The sequence below is a fragment of the Emys orbicularis genome, chromosome 6, assembly GCF_028017835.1.
Source record: "Emys orbicularis isolate rEmyOrb1 chromosome 6, rEmyOrb1.hap1, whole genome shotgun sequence".
In the NCBI taxonomy this organism is placed as follows: Eukaryota; Metazoa; Chordata; order Testudines; family Emydidae; genus Emys; species Emys orbicularis.
The window spans coordinates 71,576,691-71,591,906 of record NC_088688.1 but is presented as its reverse complement, the minus strand read 5'-3'; the positions used below and the strand labels follow the sequence as shown (position 1 = coordinate 71,591,906).

Below are 15,216 nucleotides of genomic sequence, written 5' to 3'. Positions count from 1 at the left end.
TCACTCCCTCAGGGGCACCTGGCATTGGCCACTGTCGGTAGACAGGATACTGGGCTGGATGGACCTTTAGTCTGACCCAGTATGGCCATTCTTATGTTACATAAGATAAGTTTATCCCTCAAGAAACAAGAGTGGAAGTGTGCATCAGACAACTAGGCTTCCCTGTAGCCATGAATTCAAAATAAGATCAGAACTACCAAGATATCCAGTTCTTATTTCATTCTGAAATATTTGAGATGGTGTAGGTAATAACAGAATATTCACAACAGCAAATTACTATTCACTGACTTTAGTGATTTAAGTGCCAATGCCATTCAGCACTTAACATGCTTAATGAGCTGAAATGCTTTGTTTAATCAGGGCTTTAAATGGTTATACTTTCACTTGTTTTTAATGCCAGTCACCCAATTTATCTTTTAAAAGGAAAACAGTAGCTGGAAAATGCATTTTTTCCCCACCAGCATGTAGCTATACCCAGCTAAATAAACACACAGCTGCAGTTTGAGTAGGTCATAAATCAGTTTAACAGTTATGTTTTAGCAGTAGTAAAATGATCTAAAACCAATAAGGCTTTTATCATGATAAAAAGAGATCTTCTATGATCCAAGCTATTATTTTTGAATGTTCCAGTGTATATATTATATATGCATATATTACTTGTCAATACATAATATCATGCTAAGACAGTACAGTGACAACCACATTTTGAATAAAATATTCCAAAAACAGAAATGCAGTTTACATTATGTTGCATATTAGCTAAATTCCATTTCAACTAGAGGACTTTTACTCTGGAAGAGCTGAACTGATTTAACTTGTACTCTAAAGCCTTGTCTGCACATAAAAATTGTAGCATTTTAACAATACTTGTACAGTTAAAGCAAAACTACTTTAGTGTGAACATACTTATATCACTATAAAGGTGCCTTATACTGGGATAGCTATGCCCATAGAGAAGGGGAATAAGCTATAATGGCTCTTTTATATTGATATAAGTGTGCCCATCCTAGGATTACACCAATTAAACAATTTTGACAGAAAAAGTAACACCCTTATTAAAAACTGTGAGGACAAAGCATTAGAAATTTCCTCCTACTCTCAAGTCAGATATATTTATTTTTCTTTGATACCAAGGCTAAAGCACATTCAAACAAAAATATTTATAGAAAACATTTATGCATGAAAAAACAACATACATAGTCTATTACACAGACAATTTGACTATCTTGTGCGATTTAGGAATACTTTATATTTGTTCAATTTGGCCATGCCAGCAATGATATTGCCAAAGTGCAAGTGAAATGCACTGAATAGATATCTGTAAGTATCTTTTCTCCCTTCATTTTGCTCAAGTTGATTTGTTTTATAGCTCATCTAAGGGTATGTCTTCACTACCGGCTGGATCGGCAGAAGTATTAGTCCTGTTTGCTATTTAAATGCTGGATGTTTTGATGTGGGTTTGGTTTATTTTTGGTATTTCAACACCAAAATCCTCCTTAACAACAGGCTTATAGTTTATAGCTTAGCATTTCCCCACAAATGGGGCCTAAACTCATTTTGTTTTCTATTTCATTGCAATCCCTTTCCTGACTCTCTCCCCATCCTTTAACATATTAAAAAGCAATTTAGAACGCACTTTTTTTCAAACACCAGGAATTATATGCTGAGACCACTCGATGGTTCTCCCTGACTCTCCCCAACCCCCCCGCACGCTTCTACAAAATCTTGAGAGAAACTCCTTCAACAAAACATCTGCAGCACAGCTATATTTCACATTTTTCTGGCCACAATGGAAGCAGTGGCCAGTATGTCCCTCGGCCCACGCAGCTTCCATTGGCCTGGAGCAGCGAACCGCGGCCATTGGGAACCGCGATCGGCCGAACCTGCGGACGTGGCAGGTAAACAAACCAGCCCCGCCCGCCAGGGGCTTTCCCTGCACAAGTGGCGGAACAAGTTTGGGAACCACTGCATTACAGAGTTCTGTTTCATGCCCACTATAGCAGTCTTCATTGCTGGGTGACTATGCTCTGTGTAGAGACCAAGAGCAGTTCAAACACTTGGATTGGGAGCCCTGGAACTGTAAGCTGTTCTAACTCTTTGCTTTTCTGCTTGGACAGCATGTTAAAGTTCTCCTACCTTTGCTTTCCCTTCTCTTCTGCTTCTAGGTAGGGAAGTTTTTTAAATGTACTTTTTCCTCTTTGCTATAACTTTTGTCTTGTTAAACTGGTGCTTTGAAAACCTTCTTAAACCCTGCACAAGCGGCGGAACAAGTTTGGGAACCACTGCTATAATGTATTTGATATATATTTTTAAAACCACCTAGTCTTATTACAGGAGGTTTACTTTTTAAAAAGCAAGAATTATCTTCCGGATTTATTATACCTAGTTTTGCAAATTGGCTTTTTTGTGCCAGATTTTAGAAGCTAGAGAACTAAACATTGTTGTACCCATTAAAGTTATGTACGAATATAATAGGCATTTACATGTTAAATAACTGTTTCAGCAAAGCAGGAATACTTTACCTGTAAGATTCCAGAAGATCTACAATCTCAGTCTGTCCAAAATGTTTAGCCCAATCCAAAGCCATCCTGCAACAGTTACAAAGTGTTCTTTACTGTCTCATTCAGAACTACAAATACCTTATATCAGTCAACTACAGATTCTATGTACCCTTTAAACACTTGTGCTCTTGTCGTACTCGCATCACTGTAGTATCCACCAGATATATGTTTTCACACTTGAAAGCACGATATCCAAATAATACAGTAATCCCTGCAAAGTAAGTGTGCCAGCTCTGTGCAAGAGCAAGAACAAGCAAGCTATAGAGAAAAATAATTTTTCGCTTCTTCTGTTGGAAAACATAAGCCTATGTGCAATACTGAGTCACACTTTGTATTTTTCCTTCACTACTGCCTATACTCCACATGTAAGTGTTCTGAAATGGCATACCTAGTATTCTCTGAAGACTAAGAGATTCATATGCTCAAAGATGTGGTTTTTAAAATTAAAATTCCTCTGTTCATTATTTCCTTATAAAGCCAATTTTACTCTTCTCTCCCTAAATCAAATCTGTTTTGCATGTTTCTGGTATCAGTATCTGCCGGATATAAATCCACTGGTAGACCAATTCCTACTTCATTTTGTATTACAATGATCTACCGTGATCTTAAGTTATCTTTTCTAATATCTACAACAACGAATTAATGGTTACAGATGTGTGAAAGTCAAGGGATATTATATTTATAGACAGTACCACAAGTCATTCCTGAAGAGAAAGAAGGTCCGAATAATACCATGTACTCTCTTTTCAGTCTTGCATATATAGCTCCCAATTAATACAAATGGCAAAGCATTTTGACCCTGGTCCACTGCCTATTGGAGTAAATGGAAAAACTCTTGTTTACTTCAATAGATTCTGGATTAGGTCCATTGAAAGGGGAACCATATGCCAATACACTTAAAAACAATTCCAAAGCAAAGATTTTACAAGTAAATATTTTGAAAAGCTTTTGAAAAAAAAAAAATCGAGAAATGACATTAGGCAGAAAGAGTAAAAAAACAGGGTAGAATTTAAAAAAAAAAAAAATTAGTTTGTCAAGACTATAAGGTAACAATCAAAATATGCAATTATTCCTGGTTGTAAACTGAAAACTTGCCTATTTAGAAAACAAATCAGATTTTGAAAGAATTCAGTTGTTTTTTTACCAGCCATTGGATGATTTGCTGTGGACATTTGCTCCCATTCCAATCAGCTGTTCTACCTGACTTAAGAAACCTCTCCCTGAAGCAATCATTAGTGCAGTTGCACTGGTTTCACTGTGTCTGTAATCAACTAATGAGGAAAAATTGAAACATTAGTGTTTTGGGCAAAAAGTAAATTCTTCAAACAATGTTACTGATTCCTCCAAACATTATATTTAGCAGCATTGCTAAAGTCCACCCACCTACGAAAAGATTAGTGTCTGGATGAAGGACCAAAAGATTCATTTTTTCCACTGTCGATCCTCATGAACTTAACATTGTATTATACAAAATGATTCTATAAAAATATGTACATTTCAAGAATACTGTGGTAATAATCAATAATCAAGGACACAATCCATTAATCATACAAATCTTAAGTCAATTCTCAAAGAAGTATTTGAATGTAAAATTAAACAAAAATTAAGAAACTAAAAGTGATGTAGAATTCTTAGCACTTTTAACTCATTGCATTATTTTTCTATTTTGTAAAGTCTCTGTAGGAAGCTGCACAGCCCAGTAAGAAAAACAAGTTTACTAAAATAAGAGAAACCTACCACTGACATTTTCAGTTAAGATAAGGTGAAACACCTGAGCAAAGGCATCAACATCTTTATGCAACCATATATCGGAGAGACAAGAATCCATTTCTTTTATTAACCACGGTTCAAGGCAATTCACATCTTTTTCAGTCTGAAAAAAGATAATAGACTTGAAAAACAAAAAGTATTTGAATCTTCACTAAAGCAGTTGCTAATCTAATGTTTTACATTCTTCACACACCCACTCTCACCCACCCTCCGACTCACCCACCCCTCACTATTTTAATAATGTGATACTACGCCAATCCACTACATTATCACAGGAAAACAAGTTTCCAGCTTTCATAAAGTCTGGAATTGTGGCATACAAAAGTCACGTCCTCAAACTAAATTATTATTATTAAAAGGACAAGAATGGTAAATCTGGGCACTACCTAAATAAAAACAAAATAAGTTTTTAAAATAGGATAAGATCGAATGCTTTATAAGGATTTAACAAACAGTTAAGTCATTTTCACTTATCTGTAAAAGAGTGGAAGAAAATATTCTAAACAGCAACTGAAATAAAAACTTTTCATTTAAAAGCATTTGTGTCCCTCTAAAAAACCTCCATATCAACAATTTCACTAGAAACCCATTTTCTACACTTATTAAACACAAAACTGTAAACATCACTGTCTCTAAACATGCAGAGCTATAAAATTTATAATTCTATATGTACACCTGTACTTGTAGCCTATGCTTGATTCAGTCCTTTACTATATCAATTTTGTTAACAACACTTTCAAGGAGCTGAAAGTTTCTCAGATGAATACCCATATAATATTGGAGACCAGGACTCATCTTCACATCGTCACTCAAGACTGAGACACACAACAGTTAAGAATAGACTACAAACAATGCCATCTAAATTAAACTAATTTGGAACTGCAAAGAGGGTTGTAAAGAAAGAAGTAACTTCAGGCAATTACTGTAAGTGAACGTGTCATTTATTCCCTTCCTATTACTGCTTACAAAGGAACAGTCCCTTATTTTTAAATATATACAAGTGTAAGACTTCTATAATATGGTTTAACTAATAAAATGCTATGGTTAAAGGACATACCATTATAAGCAGTCTCATCTTTCTACATAACAAACACTATATATTAAGTAAAGATGATAATTGGATGGCAGGTACAAAGTTTTAATCAAAAATACCTTTAATCTGTACTTGAATAAATTTGTCAGGACAGCCTTAAATCTGAACTTTTTATTGCATTTTTCCATCAAGTATATTCTGTCAGACATTTAGATAAATAGCCAATGTTACTTAAGAGTGTGATACATTAAAGATTAACTGTAAATGGTCCCTACAAATCCATTTATTGTCTCAATGACTTCCATATCAACTTAGCTTAGTTTACAACAAAAAAGATGATTTTTCCAGAACTGCCAGTTCAACTTGAACTCTGAAAGGGATGGGTCACTACACAAGTATATGCAGTATAACTGTTTTGTCACTGAAGCAAGCAAATACGACTTAAAAGACACAAATGAGAGGCAGGTGTGTTGAGTAAAGAAGATTTTTACAGTCACTTTTGTGACCATAATAATATTTTAACATTAAATCATTGTTCTTAGCAATGTGACGTCTTCTGAGAGATATTCATTCACGCCTGCCACCAAGGGATTAAAAAAGTCTTCCATTTTAAATATTACTGTTAACATTTCAAGCAGAGCACACTACTTTTTCCACAGGTTTATAGGATCTATCCATAATTTAGAGACTAACAAATTTATTTGAGCATAAGCTTTCGTGGGCTACAGCCCACTTCTTCGGATGCATAGAATGGAACAGAGAGCATGAAAAAGTGGGAGTTGTGTTACCAACTATGAGAGGCCAATTAAGTAAGAGAAAAAACTTTTGAAGTGATCATCAAGATAGCCCAGTATAGACAGTTTGATAAGAAGTGTGAGAACACTTACATGGGGAGACAGATTCAATGTTTGTAATGGCTCAGCCATTCCCAGTCTCTATTCAAGCCTAAGTTGATTGTATCTAGTTTGCATATCAATTCAAGTTCAGCAGTTTCTCGTTGGAGTCTGTTTTTCAAGCTTTTCTGTTGCAAAATTGCCACCCTCAGGTCTGTTATTGAGTGACCAGACAGGTTAAAGTGTTCTCCTACTGGTTTTTGAATGTTATGATTCCGGATGTCAGATTTGTGTCCATTTATTCTTTTGCGTAGAGACTGTCCGGTTTGGCCAATGTACATGGCAGAGGGGCATTGCTGGCACATGATGGCATATATCACATTGGTAGATGTGCAGGTGAACGAGCCCCTGATGGCATGGCTGATGTGATTAGGTCCTATGATGATGTCACTTGAATAGATATGTGGAAGAGTTGGCATTGGGCTTTGTTGCAAGGATAGGTTCCTGGGTCAGTGTTTTTGTTCAGTGGTGTGTGGTTGCTGGTGAGTATTTGCTTCAGGTTGGGGGATTGTCTGTAAGCGAGGACAGGTCTGTCTCCCAAGATCTGTGAGAGTGAGGGATCATCTTTCAGGATAGGTTGTAGATCTTTAATGATGCACTGGAGAGGTTTTAGTTGGGGGCTGAAGGTGACTGCTAGTGATGTTCTGTTATTTTCTTTGTTGGGCCTGTCTTGTAGGAGGTGACTTCTGGGTACTCGTCTGGCTCTGCCAATCTGTTTTTTCACTTCAGCAGGTGGGTACTGTAGTTTTAAGAATGCTTGATAGAAATCTTGTAGGTGCTTGTCTCTGTCTGAGAGATTGGAGCAAATGCGGTTGTAACTTAGAGCTTGGCTGTAGACAATGGATCGTGTGGTGTGTCCTGGATGGAAGCTGGAGGCATGGAGGTAAGTATAGCGGTCAGTAGGTTTCCGGTATAGGGTTGTATTTATGTGACCATCGCTTATTAGCACAGTAGTGTCCAGGAAATGGACCGCTTGTGTGGATTGATCTAGGCTGAGATTGATGGTGGGATGGAAATTATTGAAATCATGGTGGAATTCCTCAAGGGCTTCTTTTCCATGGGTCCAGACGATGAAGATGTCATCAATGTAGCGCAAGTAGAGTAGGGGCATTAAGGGACGAGAGCTAAGGAAGCGTTGTTCTAAGTCAGCCATAAAAATGTTGGCATATTGTGAGGCCATGCGGGTACCCATAGCAGTGCCGCTGACTTGAAGGTATATATTTGTCCCCAAATGTGAAATAGTTGTGGGTGAGGACAAAGTCACAAAGTTCAGCCACAAGGTTAGCTGTGACATTAATCGGGGATACTGTTCCTGATAGCTTGTAGTCCATCTTTGTGTGGAATATTGGTGTAGAGGGCTTCTACATCCATAGTGGCCAGGATGGTGTTTTCTGGAAGATCACCGATGGATTGTAGTTTCTTCAGGAAGTCAGTGGTGTCTCGAAGATAGCTGGGAGTGCTGGTAGCGTAGGGCCTAAGGAAAGAGTCCACATAGCCAGACAATCCTGATGTTAGGGTGCCAATGCCTGAGATGATGGTGCGTCCAGGATTTCCAGGTTTATGGATCTTGGGTAGCAAATAGAATACCCCCTGGTTGGGGTTCTAGGCATGTGTCTGTACAGCTTTGTTTCTGTGCTTTGTCAGGGAGCTTTTTAAGAAGATGGTGTAGTTTCTTTAGGTAATCCCCAGTGGGATCTGAGGATAATGGCCTGTAGAATGTGGTGTTAGAGAGCTGTCTAGCAGCCCACAAAAGCTTATGCTCAAATAAATGTGTTAGTCTCTAAGGTGCCACAAGTACTCCTGTTCTTTTTGTGGATACAGACTAACATGGCTGCTACTCTGAAACCTATCCATAATTTGTTTGTTAATATGTAGCTATAACAGTTACATAAGGCAATTTAATTTTATGTGGGAGAGAAAGGATAGACTACTAATATAGATATAGCATATTTGAAAATTGAATTCTGACAAAAAGAAAAGCATACCAATTGACTGAACACTGTGTCACCACCATCATCCAACAAGTCATACTCTTCAGACACACTTGGGACAGATCTCTGTCTTTGAGATTCTGGTTTGCTAGTGTTGTCTTGAGCAGAATACCATTCTGTAAGGGTGGTTTGCTGTTTCTCCTCTAAAATATTTATAATTTTAATAAACCATTAATAAGCAAACATTTTATTATCCACATTTTAATACCCACTTTTATTTATTAAAGATAATTAACTTTAAAATTGTATTGGAGACATTACCACGCAAAAGTACTTTCCAAAAAGCATACATAGTAACCCTGTGGTTAGAATGCTGGCTCAAATCCAGGGGCAGTTTCTAGTAACTAGCAAAGATCTTCCAAAGTTTCATTACTGGAAACCTTTGCTTTAAGAGTAAGGAATAAAGCCATAATATACAGAAGGCTCAATCCTGAAATGATCAGGACAAAGTACTATTGACTGTAATAGAAGAGGAGTTCCATGTAAGGAATTACTACAGGAATGGACACAAAATTTCTTACTTCTCTGCAAGTAGAAAACTTTTGAAATGATCAAGAGGAATTAAATAGCTCCTAGACAAACATAATGGAGACCGTAACTGGTCATTATACATATTTCTCAGAAATATAAAAGCTTTACTAGGTCAACAGTGATTTATCAGTTCTATATCAAGTGAGCAACATGAATGATGTACACTATATAATGATGCCTCATGTTAATGTTAAGTTTTAAAAGATATTTTGTTAATAGGTTATACATGGAATAAGTTGGGGTTGGTTTTTGTTTTGTTTTTTAAATAGGGACATGTATGTCTATTTAGCCTCACCACAGTCTTCTTTAAACTGGTTAATATTTGTGAGTTTTTCTAGATTCTACTTTTCTTAAATATCCACCAATTGGAAAGACAAACAAAACCCCTATATATCAATAGTCATTGTTTCTGTGCACTGCAGACATTGTATCCACACAACACAATTACATTCTATACAATTACATTCCTATATGGTACCTGTTGATATTATGATGCTTGCACACAGCTAAAAGTAAACAAGTGAATTATGTGGGATTCTGCTTCATTAGAAACAGTAAAACAAACAATGTTTACCAAGTGGAGAACAAACAAACAAAATGTAAGAAAGAAAACAGGAAATTAAGTGTTATTTCGAGTTTTTACAAAATGTACCACAAAAAAGTAAAACATTTAGGGCCAAAAAAAATGCTTGCTTTGATCCACTGAAGTTTATTATTCAATATTTTGAACAAAAATCTATTTCTAAACAAAAATGTTTGTCATGTTTTACTACTAGAAAACAGTTGCTACCAAATGTCTCTTTTCCCCACCTCAAAATAAGTATACTAACCTCGCTGTTTTTCTTTTTTGTATTTTACCATCTCTTTATTTGTATATCCTGTACTTCGTAAGGTATCTTCCAGAAACATCTCCTTAACGTCATATGGTCTTCCTTGAACTGAAAATAGAAATAATTAATATTTAGTATTTTTAGATTTTCCTTGCCTCCATTAGTTATCCTTAAATGATGAAACCAATACATCTGCCTTGGTATGGAGAAGAAAAAGATTTCAACAAATTTCTAAGGGCTATTTTAAAGATTCAATAATAATTCTTTCAATAAAAAGTTATAACTTTGGTAGGGGTTCATTTTATTCATAATACTGGAGTCAAGCCAGATGAGCATTTTACAAGAAGGTTGAAAATACCAGCTGGGAATTACATGCTCAAAGTTATTAGCGCTTCTAATTTTCTCTGCATCAAGCTGAACTCGTTCTCTTGTCTTTTTACCCCACTTTATTCCTTTACCTCTAAAACACAGAAAAAATATAAAAATACTCTGTAAAAATAATGCACTAATCTGGAATGGTTACAGAAATGTTTCAAAATCCAGCAAGCTCAGGAGTGTGTGTCAGCACACAATTTCAACTTTGATTCGCTTAAGTGTCATAGGTTTAACAAAGCCTTATTCACATATTTTGTTATGCTTTAATGCGATAGATAAATTCTAGTTAGGAAAAAACTGATCTTAAAATTAGTCAGATTTAGTACTTGCGCATATAATATCACTTGACTTACTGTGTATCACTGGGCAGCTTCCAAAATATCTGATAAAGAGATTTACATCCAGGGCAGCACTAGAAAGAATCAGTTTCAAAGTTGTCTGTTTTTGCAATATGTCTCTTAACTTTGTTAGCAAGAAGTCACTGAATCGATCCCTCTCATGTACTTCATCCTGTAACAAGAAGAAAAAGGACAAACATCCCAGATCCAGGATCATAATTTTTGAGAAAACTGTATCCTTTGCTAACCTATATAGATGGCCAATAAATTACACAAGTATTTGTCAAAGGAAATACATCTTTATATCATGAAGTAAAAAACTGTAGAGGAGGGATTTTGCACAAGTATCTCAGAGCAGAATTTGCCTGCTGAATCTTATTATTAAAGATGATGCATGATCCACAAAACACTGCTAGATTTTTAGATCCTCAGTTGGGTTTTCAGACTGGCAGTTGCAAAACAATCTCCTTACTCGATAACTGAACAAATCTGATCTGGAAATCGCTGAGACAAACCTGGATCCCCACAACTTAATTTTTATAAAATAACTTTTCAGATTAACATTTACCATAACAGAAAAAAAAAAAAAAAAAAAAAAAAAAAAAAATCAATCCTCCATGAAGGATAATTTAGTCACAGGTAGCTGGCCAGAGATTATTTACATCTTGTAACTTTTTCTAAAGAGTCAAAAAACTCAGAACCACTAAATTGTGAAGGTATCTTGCTCTATGTAACCATGTGTTCCTATGATTGTTACCTTTGTTATGCTTTCTGTTACAATCTAAAGCAACACACATTAAATTGGTGTAAGCTCTTTGGAGCAGGACCTCTCTGTATGTTTGTACAGTTCTTAACACAACAGGGTCATGATCATGACTGTGGCCAGAGTACTCAGCACTTTGCAGTACAGAAGGCTTATAGAAGTGTTGCTTCAATTTAGACTGCAAACAGAAATGTGAGACACATGGAATTCTGATACATGCTCACCAGACTCCATAGTATCAACATGAGCTGTCCTAAGACTAACTATACTTAGCTCCAAAGAATGTTGCAAACAATTCAGGATTCTATCCTCCCGTCAATATATCTGTATACTCTTATTAATTTCAAATATACACTAAAAAAAAAAAAAAAAAACTGAGCTCATTAAACTAGCAGGCAATATTTTTAATGCAGAAAAACATACAAACACATGAACTACTATATAGACCAGCCAAAGGCAGCAAATACAGTAATTATGATTCATATTCACCTCAGCTGACATAAATATTTGAGACTAAGTATACTATACAGCCAATTAATGAGAAAAAATAAGGCCTGATCTCACAGTTGTCAAGGCCTCTGGAATGTCACTCTACATGAACACGTAAGGGTTCTTACCACAATAACATGTGTCACGGTCGATAGCGTGCTGTCTCCAGCCATTAGCGTACGAAGTAACACACCATTAGTGCAAAATGTTAGCAGCGTCTTTGGAGAAACCCTAATTAAACAGTTATGAAACAGACACGTTCAGTTCTTTGCAATGTTCTAAATTACATAGAATTTAAAATATGCAATCTATCTTTCATATTCTTACTAAAAATGAATGCTACTCAAAAAAAAAAATTAACACCTGGTCACTAAGAAATGACTCCTTAACGTAAGGTCAGATTCAGAGTAAAAATGCCTAAGATCAGAACCTTGAGAATATACCTGTATGCCAACCTAATTATATGTAAAATCCATAGGATGGCTTAGTTTGTAAAAACATGCTCTTGAACTTTCCAGCTTATACCACTGAAAAATATTTTCAACTGTCAGTGCTTGAAATGAGCCAGGTCACACCAACCTGGCTTGCAAGCCAGACTGTTTAGGCTACAGCTACACTAGAGAGTTTACAGTGGTGGAGCTACAGAGATGCAGGTGTGCAGCTGTAAGTTCTCTAATGTGACTGCTCTAAGCTGACAGGAGAGAGCTCTCCGGTCTGCTTAACTATCCAGCCCCGCCGACATAGCACTATCTATACAGCGCTTACATCACTCTGAGGGGTGGCTTTTTCACACCCGAGTGCCATAAGTTATACTGCAGCAAATGCTAGTGTAAACAGAGCACCTAGAGGCTTCCATCTTGTTCTCCAGAATCTCAGCTCTCATGTCAGTAGAGCCCAAGTGATTATATTTTAAATATCTGCAAAATTGTATTGTGCTCGCATCTCATTTTGGTGCCCCCATTAGGCAACGCGAGGTGTGTGGGCAGAGCCTGGGAGACTGCCACTACTTTTCCCCCACCAATTCAAGCCCCAACGAATGCTTGACTAACATCCACCTCTAGCAAGAGTTTTTTTCTTGCAGACATATAAAGCGTAGCAGCAAAGGGAGACACACAGGATAACAGCTAGGAATCCATTCAGCCTCTCAAAAAGAAGAAACCAGCCTAAAGGTATCTTACCTCTCCATCCCTAACCTACCTCTGTTCAGATTGACATCTGTGACTGCCTCTCCAGCTTCTCTTCCTGGGTACCCCCTGTCATCTAATACTTAACAGGACTAAAAAAATAAACTACTTTCCCTCCCAAATGCTCCCTTCTTCTCCTCTTGTCAATTACTGTTGGAAATTCCACTATCCTCCCAGTCTCTCTCCCATTCAAGCTCCTTCTAGAATCCTGTTAGTTCTTTTAGGAGATATTGCCTAGGAAAACACCCGCTCCTGTCCATCTCTGCCACCAAACCCTACAGAAACTAATTATTCCTATCCTCAGCTACTGCAACTTCCTCTTCTCTGGCCTGCCAGACAGACACTCATTTTGCCCCAGCCCTCTTCAGACTCTCAAAACGGTCTTGCAAGTCCATTTTACTGGACATTTTCATAATCTTTAGCCCCTCTTAAAAACCCTTCACCAGCTTCCTGTGACTTTCTCCATCAAACGTACGCCTCTGTATTCATCTTCAAGGCCACCTACCTCCTTCATTGCTCTGCTTTTGTCGTCTTCTGCACTCACCTTAGCACCTCCACTCCACTGAAGCTGCATAACTAGCCAAGACCTTAGTGACTCCTCCCACTTGTCCCCACACCTCCTTCTGAATGGCACCATATGACTGGAAACCCCAAACCCCTACATCCTCTGTCCAGCGCCAATCTTTCCCCCCCACACTTTAAAAAACACAGGTCTCCCAACAGTTTGATAAACCTCCTGCTGAAAGGGTTAGCTAATGAACAAATTAAAATAAAAACAAACAAAACAGGCAAGGGCTCAACTAATTTTTGTTTCCTCCTATTTTTTACAAGTTTAAACACTATTTAGTGTGTATTATGTAATTATTTAGGACAAGGCCCTGTCTTACTAGCATATCTTCAGCGCGCCTAAGACTTTCAGAACTATACAAATAATGAATAAAAATAAACTTTTTTATTTTCACTAAAATGAATTGGGGTTTTGTGTTTGAGGAAAAACTTAGATCCACATTTCCTCAAATTATTATTTATGATCAAACTAAGGCTGAAGTTTTGTGTCAGCAGAAATTTCTGTTTTTTGCACCTTCATAGACGTCTGATCAGATGGAACTTCATATTTTATACTTCACACAATGTAGCCAACTATCTGTGTTTCTTTGATCATTTATTATTCAGCATCACAGATAAGCATGTTGCTTAAATGACATGAGATGAACAGTACCTGCCCTGAGGAACTTAAATTCTAATTTTTCTTCAAAGAGTTAGATGCGTTCATAGAACTTCTTGGTGTGTGTTTTTTTTTTTGTTTGTTTGTTTTTTTTAACATAATTAATATTATTTATACCTGCTTTCTAATCGGATCTGATAGCCAATTGTCTGGCCAATCTTTTCTCTTCTTTCTGCGGCAACCCTTTCAGCCACAGCAATAGCTGCCAAACGTCTTGGCTGAGTGCAAAATATGCGACATGGAATTCCATTTTTGTAACAGTCATCAAGAAGGAATTGAGGAATCTAGAAGAAAGTGGGTTTGTTTTTTAGTTTGATAGCATTGCAACCTTTCTACCTTAGCAGACAAAATATATAACTGAGCAGCACCACTGAGTAAAGCAGTTTGCATTGGCTCATTTTATAAAGAAGAGATGGAGATTCAGTCTGTAATAGCCCATTACAACTCTTTTTTTATTATTCATTTTAGGGTATTTTGGATGTTTAATACTGGTACTCAACACGAAGGAGGCAGATCACCATAAATCACTGCAGAAATAGACAAGAGGTGAGAGGTCTGCTCTCTCCCTCTCTGTCGTTTATTATTGAGAGGAAAGGTCAAAGCTTCTTATCCTAGAGGCCAACCACCATCACTGCAAGGCTTTGGGTGCTGAAATGTTTGACCTTTCTTTTCTCTCCTCCTACATACTAGCCTTTCTTAGGAGGCTCTGCTGAGACTACTCCTCCTGTTGTTGCCAAATGAGAAACACACAGGGATCCCTCTCGGATTCATAGCAGAGGGTAGAGCTGGTTCCTGATACAGGAAGAAGGCATCCAAAGCCAAAAAGAAATTTTTCTAGGAGTGATCAATAGACCCATAATGAGCTATTACTGACAAAGTCAGGGAAATATTACAGGCACCTTTCAATTTGATTTTAGGTAGATGACGTTATTTTGGGCTCTAGCCTGTTTAAGAGAGAATTTGAAACATTTCAGATGCTGTTTTCTCAAGTTCCTGACCCAAAACAGTGAGATAAGGAGCACTGGTACACAGGATGATCTAACAAAACTTTAACAATGTTAAATTTCTAACCAAATATATAAAAGAACACTACAATTCTCTTAAAAGGGAAATAACACTGCAATTTTGCCATGGCAACTTTTAGGAAAAGTTTCATGTAGTCATAGTAGAGTTTAAGAAAACTCTACAGTCATTATTTAGAATAAAAATAAATACCAAATACAGAAAACAAAG

At 36.9% G+C, this 15,216-nt stretch overlaps 1 protein-coding gene across 1 annotated transcript in view; it reads right to left on the bottom strand.

The window, feature by feature from the left end:
• Positions 1–15,216, bottom strand: part of YTHDC2 (YTH N6-methyladenosine RNA binding protein C2) — a 56,609-nt gene that overhangs the window by 23,556 nt on the left and 17,837 nt on the right. Inside the window, exons 5-12 of the mRNA XM_065406383.1 lie at positions 14,101–14,267; positions 11,703–11,805; positions 10,338–10,494; positions 9,610–9,717; positions 8,243–8,391; positions 4,299–4,434; positions 3,706–3,832; positions 2,523–2,588 (exon numbers count right to left, since the gene is read on the bottom strand). Coding sequence (XP_065262455.1) covers positions 2,523–2,588; positions 3,706–3,832; positions 4,299–4,434; positions 8,243–8,391; positions 9,610–9,717; positions 10,338–10,494; positions 11,703–11,805; positions 14,101–14,267 — 1,013 coding nt within the window. The remainder of the gene's footprint in view (positions 1–2,522; positions 2,589–3,705; positions 3,833–4,298; positions 4,435–8,242; positions 8,392–9,609; positions 9,718–10,337; positions 10,495–11,702; positions 11,806–14,100; positions 14,268–15,216) is intronic.